We start from the raw sequence: 12,943 nt of genomic DNA, 5'->3' as shown, positions 1-12,943 counted from the left end.
TCCAAGAATGTGAGTAGTTGCGTAAGTCACGCAACACGTCCACACACAGTATAGAAGTCTCTCTAGCGTTAAATTTGGCATTGTCTGTTTTTTTTTCTGAGGTTCGCAGAAGTCGCATCCCACTACATGTCAAGTGAGTTGCATGGAGCTTAATCGCGTAGTGTGATTAGTACGCACAACAGTACGGAGAATTGTTGCTGCTGTTATATGTTTGCTCCTGTACTTCCAGGAGAGAGTTAGATTCAGGATGTTGGCCTGGAGCGCCATCTTCAACAAATTGCAACCATTATTTTCTCTAATGTTGCAGTTTTGTCACGCGTACAGCTCTTAATAGATGTTGAGCAGTACTTCATGTTACGTAGCATTATCATGCGCACCTTAAGATGTTTTCATGCGTCCAGTTGTCAATACCAAGCCTTCTAAGTGTGCAGAGAACCCTGAGAGGCACTCCGCGGCTCAAATAGGAACTACGCTGCATCGTCCTGACTTAGCTTTGTTAAGTCTTTTAGCAAAGGGTTGGGGTCACTCACCTCATGCGTGTACAATACTTGCAGGCTCTTCAGCCCAAAGTGTGTGTCCAGACTGCGTGTGCGTGCCGGAACCCAGTGGCGCCTGTGTGCAGGCGATTAACCTGTGTCTGTCACACGACCCACGATGGTGTCCAAACGCACACACAGCGGAGCAAACACAGCTGCTCGGTCTGCCGACAGCCACTTGATTAGCCTGTCAATTCCACGGATGGGTCTTCAAGTCAGCCGTTCATTCCAGACACGACGCATTGCCCTCTAGTCTTAACATCCGTCGTGAGAGGAGGCGATGAGTTAATTGCATGTTCCAATCCATAACTCGTCTTTGGATGGACCAACACGCCTCCTTACGTCCGGCAGGCATACGCAGCCGTGGTCTTGTCAGTCATACGCCCGAAAGTCGTGAGCAATCAAACCAATGGACGAAGTCTGTGTGTGCACTACGTACGGGTCCGGGACATTGTGCTTACTCTCCCGACCTCTTCGCTAGGTATATAACTATCCTGTGCTAGTTGGCATCCACTCTCGTGATTGTATTAACGCTGCCACTAACTTAAGGGGACTGGATTACGTGGATCACATAAAGAACTATGCACACGCCAGCATTTTACCTAGGCCTGCTGGGGTGCCTTTTTACGAACAAGTGCCAGACGAGAATTTCAGGTAAGGGTATGCACAATAGCATGAAGAATAGCAGCGGTATGTAGAATAGCATAGAAGGTATGCAGAATATCTGGCATTGCTAAAAACCGGAAAAATACAGAGGCAATTTAGCATTTTTTTGCTTTTTTTGTCTGCGTCGCGTCTTCTTGTAGTTCCTGTCAAAGTGCGCGCAGTTCTGCTTTAAAATGACTTACCAACTCGCCCAAGCATCTGTTTTGAAATTTTTTTTTCGTCACCTTCGAAATTAAAAAATTCATTTTGTTATAAGAAATGCTTCATGCTTTTTCTAAGGTAGCCGGACACTCCTGTGCAAAGATTGTGTTTTATTTTCATTTTAAAACAGACCGCGCCAAATCAAAGCATTTTGTTTCTACTAATTTTTGTTCCCACATTGTTAATATTTTGTACATCAGTTTAACCTAAGAAAATTATACACGGGCAACTCAGACACAACGACCTTGAAAGAACAGTTGATTTGGGATGTAGGCAGCTATTGCAAGACATATGGGATACCTACTGATCACGTCTCCTCGCTTGCAGCCGGAAGCGTAGGACATGCCGTCGAAAGCTCCATCAAAGACCTTGTGGAAAACCCGAAGCAGCGCGAAGTCCTCACGCGTTTCTGGCAAAAGTACGGAGAATGCGTCGACGTTGCTGCGGGACTCAAAAGTGAACACTTCGTCGAGGTACTCCAATCCAGATCCTTTAGCGTCTGTACGGTGGTTTCGCATATTTTCTAAAGTGCAGCCTGTGTCATCCGGTTGTGCGGTATTCCCAAATGAACAACTGAAGTCGTATTCCAGAAAAACGCGCCTGATTCAAGAGCCATTGCAGCACAGGCAATAGCTAAGGACTAGATAATTGTACTAAATAAGCTACTCTGAGATGGCTTCCAAAGCTACATCGCCAACGGACCCGAGCAAACCTGCTTTTGTTTCGCGAAAATCAAAGGCTATTTTCTAATCCAGGATGTTCTCTTGATTACCGAGAAGAAAGTTGTAGCCGCACAGGCTTCCTTTTTAATATTTCATATTTCACTACTACACATTTCTGCCTTGCCTTTACGCCTTTGGAACATCACACCAAATGAATTAAGCCAAAATAATGCTCGTTTAAATCAAATTTAAACGTAGCCTGAGAGGATGGCGTTAAAAATCTGCCACCTATTTGTCCACCTGACAAGAAGTATAATTTACAAAAAATATTTATTGCATTATTGGATTTAACGTCCCAAAGCGGCTCAGTCAACATGAGGGATGCTGTAGCGGAGGACTGGAAATAATTTCGACCACCTAGTGTTCTGTTATCATAATCTGACATGACACATTGCACGGGCATCTAGTATTTCACCTCAATGGAATGCTACTGCCTTGGCCGGGAGCAAACCCGTCTCTTTCGAGTCAGCAGCGAAGCATCATAACCACCGTGCCACCGTGGCGGCTCGAAAATATCTAAGAGCGCGCAGAGCACTGTTTTTCCTGCACTATTCTTGAACAGGTGGCCGGATGGGAGCCGAGTGAGAGATTTGCAATATCAAGTTCCACTGAATTAATAGGGGTTACACATTTTTATTGACTGGAGGAGGAAATTGATATCTGCAGTAAAATACGAATGGCTCTGACGATGGTATAAATTCGTCTGCGAAGGACAACGTGCGGTACATTCGTGCATCAAGCTTTAGACTGCAAGTATAGACTTTTTTTAAATTTACCACTAGGTGCCGCCATAATTACACTGAGCTTTGAGAGCAGCATTCTGACGGCCGGAGTTCAAGCAGGCATCTTACTGCGAATGCGCGGCACAGCCTAAAAAGCACGTGCGCTCAGTCAAGCTGTAAACATTTAAAAGTCAATAGGTAAAGTAGCAACAGACTTTTTCTGCATCTAGATTCAGTGCGTGACGAGCTATAATTTATGTTGTCAATTACGCTTGGTTGTCGTTGTTAGTGAGCAGTGCGGCCTCTTTTCTGTATTTTAATAATAACACATGAAATCTGACCGTTACGTCCAAATGGTTCAAGGGGAAGTTTTCCAGTGGTAATAGTGTGGCAAAAGGCACTAAATCTTCGGGTAGTTTTTATTCGCCTTAGAGATGCAAATTTAGAAACGTGCTTTGAATCCTCTCATTTAGACACGTTAATAAGTATAGGAAATGTACAATTATTCAATTATACGCAAATTTTAACCACGTAACATCTGTCTGTCAATATTTCCGTCTCTTTCATGTGCAGGTGGACATCTTTTATTTTGTACTTGATTGTGTGGGCTGTCCATTGGTTTTCAACGCCTGCATTTGTTTCTTGACTTGTGCCGAGTATGACTTGGCAGTTTAGTTCATACCGCTGTGCGATTTTTCTCGTGTCTTCCTATTTTTCGTGCATATCTTTCAAATATATCGCATTTTTTTCTTTGGAGTGGTACGGGCTAGTCATAATGAAGCGTTAGTTCCTTTACTTTACCGCTAACGGCTATGGATAAGTGCCCGAAAAGGAATATCTTTCCCTTAACCGATTTCTTATCTATGCGAAAACACCTGCTTACTAACATTTCGCTTCTCTTAAAAAAACTAAAGGTGTTTGAAACTAACCGGCAACTTTACATTACGTCTTGACTTAGTACTTCACTGCGCACAGGGCGGATATGGTACTCAAAATTTTGTACGTGGCCGTGAATTACGTCTGGTCCTCAGCTGCCTGAAGGTACGTCAATACATTTGAAGCAACGCGATGGTTGTTGTCCTCGATGAAGAAGCAGCCGCAAGCGGATTCTTCAAACCTCTTTCTCTCGGCGTCACACTAGTCCATGTGATACTTTTTAGTTTCTTGTGCTATGCAGTTAATAATGGTAACACGTTTCACTACTCTCGGAACAGTGCCGCGGCCCAGCTGTTCGGGCACACAATTGGTACCTGTTGAAAATGCGTGACTGATACCGCTCTAGTAGCAACGGCGAGTATCTGCTGATTAAATCGGATTCATGAATCACTAAGAAGATGAGATGCAGTGGAAAGTTCATTTCTGCTCTCGGACCTTACTCGCAGCGTATGCGTCGGATCCTCCCGTTCATCGTTTGGTGCCTGTCCGAACGGCTCAGCGGGAGGGACAACTTCCAGTGGGACGCAAACGCCGTGAGTTTTGCCCAACGAAAGCACTCACCTTTTAAATGACAGAATACTGTCCAGGGTGCCTGGGAGTGCAACTCTAAAAATGTTAATTGCCGACCTTCACGAAAAATGTGCACCATCAACACTTCCTTATTGTTTGGCATCGCAGAAACAAAGCTTCAAAGCTCACATTTATGTCTCGTTTGAATCACATGATCAATGACTTCTGTCTAGGCCAGCTTATTACACCCGCTCGTGGATGTTATCCCACACTAGAGAATAAATAAATGAAGCTGTTTCGTATATTTATGACAGTTGCACGGAACCTGCATGAAGGTCAAATTTAACACCACTCTGTAAAATATAGGAAACAAGCGTTTATTGCATTAGGGGTAGCGCGAAACCCAGACTGACTACAAAGAACCAATCCATCCAAGGCACTCCCTTCATGCAAAGAATCGCCTTTACTTGCATGCCCAAGTATCCACTCTTGAAACAAACTTTGAAGCACGGCTATTCTCAAGTTCTGTCAAGAGTGGCCTCACTCAGCAAAAATTTTCATCCTCTATATTCAGGGTATCAACCTGTATGTATTGATGCTCTTATTTATTCAACATGAAGTCGCGGATAATGGGTTCGGGCAAGGTATGTGATTTTTGGAATATTCAACTGATGGCTCTCTTCAGGAAGTATAGAAAGAGAGTTGTAATCGTACTGAGAAGTTCACCAGCTTTTGCCTCTTACTGCAGGCTCACCTGAGAAGACAATACTTTAATTTTTTTTATTCCATCGCACGTATGGTGGCAACGGCTGCCCTTCAGCGAAATTTATTAAAAAATTGTTCCAGGGAAAGGAAGGGGGGGGGGGGGGGGCACTTCGAATTGCAGTAGCTGCACCTCAGGGCCCTGCATCTTCAGACGGAGAATAGGACTGGTGGAGTAGGTCAGCCGCTTGTCCTGCAGTAATTAGTGGCGGGATATACTGGATGTTTCACCTAAGATGTTCTCCAATTTTTAAAGGTAGGCTTTCTGAGTTCGCAGAGTGCTTTTTCGGCGTTGCATTATCCGCGGCGCACAGCATCAGAATACAGCTAAGACGTGGTAACTGGCAGACTGGTTAACTGATATTGTATGGTTAACTTTTAATGGTTGCTGTTAGTGTATTATTTACTGACAGACGTGTAGCTCACCGTAACATGAGCATCAGTTTTCAGAATTCCGAAAACGCAGTTACCCTCGGTGCTATGGCCCCAGAAATTTTGGCTGGTTTGAAAAGTTGCGTGCACTGGCGGGGCTCCTTTGCCTGAAAGCTTTACGAAAGAACACGTATTGTGGTCCGATGTAGCTAACTTTGCTACGTCACGCTACAGTACGTGCGCTTTCGAAACATTCGTTGGACGACAGCGCCGGTAGTAACTGCGTTTTCAACATTTTAATAGTGATATGCATACTACTAACGGTGAGTGAGGTACGCTCCTCTCCACAAAAAATAATACTAACAGTAATAGTTGAAATGTTAACTATTGAGCATAATTTAACCAGCCTACAAGTCGTCACGTTCTAGTTATATTCCCATGCGCTGCACAGCTAGAAATGCTGTACCGAAAAAAAAGCGTTCCTGTACCTCAGAAAAATATATTTTTGAAAATTGCGGATTATCTGAGGTGAAACTACACTGGCAAATGGCGGAGGTTTGGGCCAGAGAATATTGCCAAATTATGTGAAACAAGGCAAGCTGTGCCTCGCCGTGAGGTGAAGAACGAGATGTAAAATACGGGAAGCTGAAGATGTATACACGGAGAGATCACACTAGAGGATAGAGAAGCGAACAATACGTAGAGTGGAGGACGTTTGAAGCACACGGTTTATCACCAAAAGCTACGCTCCCCTGTTATCTGAACGCTCTATATAGAAGACAGTGGGACAGATAAGACAACTTAAATGACGACGACTTCAGTGAGACATTAGTGCTAAAGCACATACACGTTCGTTTCAGGCGGTATTCTGCGTGCTGGATCCAATCAGAATAAGCAAGGTAAGATTTCCTCAACTACGTGCACTGGATCAAACACAGTCTCTGGCGCTAGGGCAGCTGCCAGTCAGCATTGAGAGGAATAAACGTTTTGCTTAAAGGTACAAATGCACTCTGAGTCACTTTTGTGCTATTGTCTACATAAAAAGCACAATATCCTGCTAAGAAAAGAAAATTGCTCAGTGAGAAGTGCGATTCAGGAGTGCTCTTGAAAACTACAGTGACTTCGTTGACCGCGCCACATAATATTTTGTGGCTTTCTAAAAGATGTTTTCTTCTTCGGAATGAAGCGCTAAAGATTTGCGAACATAAATAACGTGATTAAATTGTCAGCTGCTTGTTGTATACAATTAAATCCGTAACTTCTGACATGCCGTTCTGTGTCGGCTTCAGCAGCTGTTGTGATACCATCCTGATCAAGATCCTGATAAAGAGAGCGAGATAACTAAAAGGATAAGAATGGGGTGGAGCGCATCCAGCAGGTTCTCTAAGATCAAGAATGATAGTTTACCAATATACCTAAAAAGAAAACAATACAACAGCTGTATCTTACGTACTCTCCTTTGGGGCAGAAATGTCGAAGATAAGGAAAGGGGTTAAACTTAAGTTAAGGACAGCGCAGCGAACTATTTAAAGAAAAATGATAGGTGTAACGTTAATTAAGAGACCTGAAGCGGGTAGAGTGAGTGAGGGAACAAAAGCGGGTTAATAACATCCCAGTCGAAATCGAAAGAAAAAAATGGACTTGGGCAGGGCATGTAATACGAAGGCAAGATAACCGCTGGTCTTTAAGGGTAACGGAGTGGATTCCAAGCGTAGCAGGGGCGTCAAGAGGTTAGGTGAGTTGACTAGATTATGAACTTTGGGAGGATACCGTAGCCGCAGCTAGCAAAAGAAAGGGTTAATTGGATAAATATGGGAAATGCCTTTGTTTTGCAGTGGGCGCAGTCAGGCTGATGATGATAAACCTCTCAAACGAATATCACTCAGCACTCTAATTTATTGAATAAAACATTTATCGATTGTTTACTGGTCGAGTTAAACCATAGAACAAAGCTCGGAGCATTTTTAAATAACAGTTGGTCATATGAATTCTACAATCAAATTGTTTATATTTAAATGGACAGGAGAACTTGGACCTCACGAGCGAAGACATAGCCCTCATTGATTCCTCATTGGTAAGTACAGTCTGGGATAAAAAACGCCTTTTAGAGTTTTGTTTGTCCATTCCAAAAAGACCATTATTGAGAATTGGGCGAAAAATGAAAAATGCCCTTCATTTTAGGGCTTCAGAGAAATCAGCAATGTGTTTGCCACTTATTACAAAAGTTCGCAGAGCGAACTGGTCATGGTGTGAGTGTGGCAGAAGACAGATGTTTTATAAAAGGCACAGTAATCGATTTTGCATGGGCTATGAATGACAAGACAAAAAAATTATATTTAATCGCAATATTAGTGGCAAGGACTAATCCGTAACCATTCTGTCATATACTCACCAACTTCAAGGGGTCATTCACCTTAAACGTTCCAAAGGATAGCGCCGCCGTCTAACAGTCGGGTTCCGATCAGTCCTATTTTACTCTTCTTGAGCTCAGCACCCACAGCAGTTCTTTTTTACAACGCTGGCACTGTGCTGAGGAAGCGCGTAGTTAATTTTGAACTGCTGGACAGGGTTATTCTGATCCCGTTATGGATAGTTATTGCATTCGGAATGATTTCATTGCCCTATAATATGACAGTAGTTCACCTGATTTATATTTGGACGCTGAAGTTTCGCGCTTTATCAATGTTATTCATGTGGTTGCGTGCCGGCGTAAGTTACCAACTCCACTACTGACGCATGATGTACCGCAATCCGTAAGAGCTGGATTTACTTGAAATTCCGTATCCTGTGATTCCTCCTCCCCACGGCCTCTTGGTAATTTCATTCCTTAGGGAAATTAGTGAATTCACAACACAGATCACAATTTAGGATTCAGAGCCATTGATGACTTCAGGGGTTCTGCAATTTGAAGCCACGAAATTCGACAATTCGACCCATTCTTTTATTCCGGTTTGACAGTGCACCACTTTCCAAATCTTATAGCATTTTTTTTTGTCACCGCTGTTAGTAATACACCGCTTCCCTGAAAGCTAGTCAAAATTAACCGCTTAGTAAGAGAGAGAGAGAGGGTTTATTGATAGGAAAAGGCAGAGAGGTCGGCCTGAAAAGTAAATATCTGGCCTGCTACTCTACTCTGGGGAACGGGAAGAGGAGAAAAAAGAGGGTCACGATGGGGGATGATGATGATGGGAGGAGGCAGATGAAAAACTACTTAAAAAAAAACAAGGCACACTTTCTGACATCACAAACGCGTAACAACCTGTTGTGAAACCCAACCGCTCTTGCATTCCGCTTGCCGATTTGGACTTTTATTGAAGACCTTCTTAAACTGTTTGATTTTGGTATTCATAAAGCCTCGTAGCCGAACGGCCTTCCTTATATTAAACTTTGTTAATCGGGACACAGTAAACATTTTGAAGCCACACTTGTTTCGGCCCCTGCACCGTAGCAGCGGTAATGTTTTTCAATCTGCTGAGATGACGAGTAGATTTTTTTTACGTTTTTGGTTATGTCACGCTTTCGTTTTACTGGAAAAGCACTATTCCGATGGGTAAGCCCCGACCAAGATTGTGCGATGATTGTAGGTTTGCGATGTTTGTGCGTTTGTACCAATTGCAAGAAGCAAATGAAAATAAATCAGATATACGGGACAGCATAATCGTACCGGTACTCACCTACGGGGCAGAAACGTGGAGGCTAACGAAAAGAGTTCAGCTTAAGTTAAGGACAACGCAGCGAGCCGTGGAAAGAAAAATGATAGGTGTAACGTTAAGAGATCGGAAGCGGGCAGAGTGGGTGAGGGAACAAACACGGGTTAATGACATCCTAGTCGAAATCAAGAGAAAGAAATGGGCTTGGGCATGGCATGTAATGCGAAGGCAAGATAACCGCTGCTCCTTAAGGGTAATGGAGTGGATTCCAAGAGAAAGTAAGCGTAGCAGGGGGCGGCAGAAGGTTAGGTGGGCGGATGAGATTAAGAAGTTTGCAGGCAAAGGGTGGATGCAGCTGGCAAAGGATACGGTTAATTGGAGAGACATGGGAGAGGCCTTTGCCCTGCAGTGGGTGTAGTAAGGCTTGTGATGATGATGATGATAATGATGGGACTGGGATTCCAATCCACAGCGGTGCGAACAGATCCGCTTCACTGGCCACTGCGCGATAGCACTAGGCTACTGCCGCAGCCGAACACTTCGCTCGTGTTAAACTGCAACACACTCTCGCACAACTTCCATCTGTTGTTGTTGTTGTCGTCGTCGTCGTCGTCGTCGTCGTCGTCGTCGTCGTCGTCGTCGTTGTTGTTGTTGTTGTTGTTGTTGTTGTTGTTGTTGTTGTTGTTGTTGTTGTTGTTGTTGTTGTTGTTGTTGTTACCCTCATACAATGGCACATGCCTAGCCTACATAGGTGGATTGGCCAACAACTGAGGGGCACAGAGAGTTTTTCATGCAAATATTTCCTGGACGAAAGTAAAATTAGCGCTAAGGAAGGAAGAAGTAAACAAAAAGGAACAACGAAATGAAACGGGAAATGCATAACGCACGTTTATAGCCGAGTGGTTAAATGATAATGATAATTGTAAGAATAACATAAACATTGGAAAAAAATGTTGCCAAGGTAGCCGATTTGATTCCATTAAAAAATTTTGGACGGCGGTAAAAACAGACTTGTGGTTGTACCCAATTACGGTGGCTCCAAACGAGAATACTTTTATCTGCGGCGCGAAAAGATAGAGAATTCTCTTTCTTCATGGTCGTCGTCATCGTTCATGAAATTCTGCTTTCGCAGGCTTAGAAAATTTAAGCAAATATTATATGTCATTTTCTAAAGTAAAGGAGCACCTTCTCCACAGGCGCTGTTGCGAAATTTCTTTCTCTGCCTGAACTCATTTGAATTTGGCGCACAATTTTCTCGTTTAATACACCAAAAACCAATGTCTTATGACTATTTTCAGGCAATGGCCTGAAGTCTAAGCGGCTTTACTGAAGCAAAACGTCAACATAAATGTGATTATTGCGTGTGTGCACACTGCAGACTTGCATTCACGTGTAAACAATTCTGCAGCCTTGTCCTGATCGCTTGCAGAATCTCCTCGTGGATCTACTTACGCTACGATGCTACGAGAAGAAACAAAAAAAAATTACTTTTCGTGACTATGACAACGTTTTGTGTGCAATTTATTTTCTGGACGATAGTTATTTGAAATCTCTGTTCGCTTTCCAGAAATGTGCACGAGACAAGCTGACTTGATGCTGACTATGACCTTCAACGTTAATTTGGTGCCGCGTACGTCCAGGAAGAAATTGAAGGAATAAAAACAATACAAGCGAATAAAGGCTAATTTGTAGAATGTAAGATGGTCACCGGGCCTAAATCTTTCTGCAACGTGCTCAGAACACAAAAAAAGAAAAAAGTCATTTTTGTAGTAGCAGTCGCCGTAGCCTGTATGTATATACGTTTCACAGCTTCCATTAGCTAAGGATTAAAAATGTATCGAGGCAAAATAGAGAGAGGGAACCTCAACCATATTGTTCACCACTGTATGATGCAAGTCAGAATAACGTTTAATTTTGTTCAGTTGAATGAATAAATAAATCGAAAAATATATATTTAGCCGCTGCGTCTCGGGTGGAATTTGTAGCGACAAATTTTTGCGCGTCCCGATAAAAGTCTGGTTCATGAGTTTTTATTTTTATGTGTTATATGTAACTTTTTCGCGTTGAAAACAAAGCGCTCGGAGTATGCAAAAGTCACACATGACCGTGCACTGACACGCTGCAACAGCAGCGCTTTCCAACGCGCAAAAACTTATAGCACGCATCTAAATGAAAAACAGATGAATTAGACGGCTTTTTGGAACGCTATACAATTTGGCAATAAAATGTACGCCGGAATAGCAATAGCCAAAAAACAACATTTTTTACTTCCTTTAATTTTAAAGTAAACCACCAAAATACTCTGACTTACTAGACTTACAGTGGTCGACAGCATGATTAAAGTTGCCTGCATCTATTATGCTGAGATGTATTTTTAAACCCTGCCTAAATCACGAAGTCAATACTTGCAGGGCGAAATAAACTTCTGCGTAAGTGTGAGATCTTCGTGGTAGGTGTGAGATCTTACAATCTTTGGTGTAAATGTGAGAACTATTGGGAAGTATGTAGGTGAAGTCTAACACTTCGTTAAGCACATCAGTAGCGGCGCTATTAGTCGAGGGTCGTTCTATAATAGTCAGCCATTTGAGTTAACTGTAGCAACTAGCTCAATTCAGTTTCGACATTACGTCGGTGCAGTAAAGAACTATTCCAATTAGGGGCCTTACTTGACAACCGTGCTTCTCTGAATTCGGGTCGGAGTGAGGTATGGGGTAGACCACGGGAGTGGATGAGGGCACTTCCAAGCAGATGGCAAGAAGTCTACGTGGTCTCACAGGGAGAGTAAGTACACCGAATGACGAGTGGTGAGAAATAGGTTTAGGATGCTTAAGTGTTGTTGACACCTGTTTGAAAAAATAAGTTTTGCTAATTAACTTATCCAAAGGAATTCGAAGCATGCATCATTAAGAGGCTGACATTCACAGCCCCTTTCACAGAAACAGAGACATAGCGGAAGCTTTAATGACATTTTTCGTCCACATGCTATGGCGACGGCTCACAGCTGGGGAGGAATGCCGCAAGTTAAATTGTCAGTAAATTGCTCAAGTTCACGGCAGTTAATGTCAATTATAAATTGCTGGTAGTAAAAGCTTAGGCGTGGTTAAATGAACCTGCAGCCTTACAAAGCTTCTTCGGTTGAACATATTCCAAAGATCAGCATTGTTTTATTAAACTTCCGAGTTAATCTGGTGAAAAACGCGTTCCAGCAGGAAGAAGCATGCAAAATATGAATGCAAAAACAGATTTGATGACCGAGTTGGTTTAACCAGTGCGTGTCTCGAAAAACAGAAAAAGTACACGTCAAGTGTGTGGAGTGTACTAAGAAAAGTTTGGTGCAAATCGAGCCTCATCGAGCTCTAAAAGCAGTCGTTATTCAGCACCTTCCCATCTCAAGAAATCTTGGCGGATTTCCTCAAAATTTCTTAATGTTTTCGAAGGTTAAAAACATCCTCTCTGGTCATGTTTTAAGCCACAAAGATTTTCTTTGTTAAATATTGAACAAGGTATCTATCTCAAAATGTTATAACGAAATTCCGTGGGCCATCAGCCGGAGCCCCTCCTATCCACACCGTGCATAAATCCATCATATCGGGGTGAACTTACTCCTAAAAGGCTGAGAAATATCTTGCGTTAGTTCATCGAAAATATCTGCTATTATCTGCCCTTAGAACGCCTTCAACTTATTAAAAAAATTCTCGAAGACAGCAACCTTTATTACTGACTTGAGGCACGTCGTCAGCTACATATGATAACTTGTTTTCAGGTACGCTATGGAATGAACTTGAACTTACTTGGCACCAACAAAACAAAAGCGAGTCACACTTGCTTCAACTGGGTGGCGTTAAAGAAGAGAGAAGCCAGAGCTA

At 42.8% G+C, this 12,943-nt stretch overlaps 1 protein-coding gene across 1 annotated transcript; it reads left to right on the top strand.

The window, feature by feature from the left end:
- The first annotated feature begins 1,008 nt into the window (after positions 1 to 1,008).
- Positions 1,009 to 10,776, top strand: LOC144106309 (uncharacterized). Its single transcript, XM_077639089.1, has 6 exons — positions 1,009 to 1,190; positions 1,731 to 1,876; positions 4,230 to 4,316; positions 6,288 to 6,326; positions 7,451 to 7,501; positions 10,645 to 10,776. Exons 1-6 carry the CDS (start codon positions 1,118 to 1,120, stop codon positions 10,669 to 10,671), a joined length of 423 nt encoding a protein of 140 aa, XP_077495215.1. The 5' UTR covers positions 1,009 to 1,117; the 3' UTR covers positions 10,672 to 10,776.
- The last annotated feature ends 2,167 nt before the right edge of the window (positions 10,777 to 12,943 follow it).

The sequence above is a fragment of the Amblyomma americanum genome, chromosome 10 (assembly GCF_052857255.1).
Source record: "Amblyomma americanum isolate KBUSLIRL-KWMA chromosome 10, ASM5285725v1, whole genome shotgun sequence".
NCBI classification, from domain to species: domain Eukaryota; kingdom Metazoa; phylum Arthropoda; class Arachnida; order Ixodida; family Ixodidae; genus Amblyomma; species Amblyomma americanum.
This window is presented reverse-complemented; position numbering and strand designations above follow the sequence as displayed.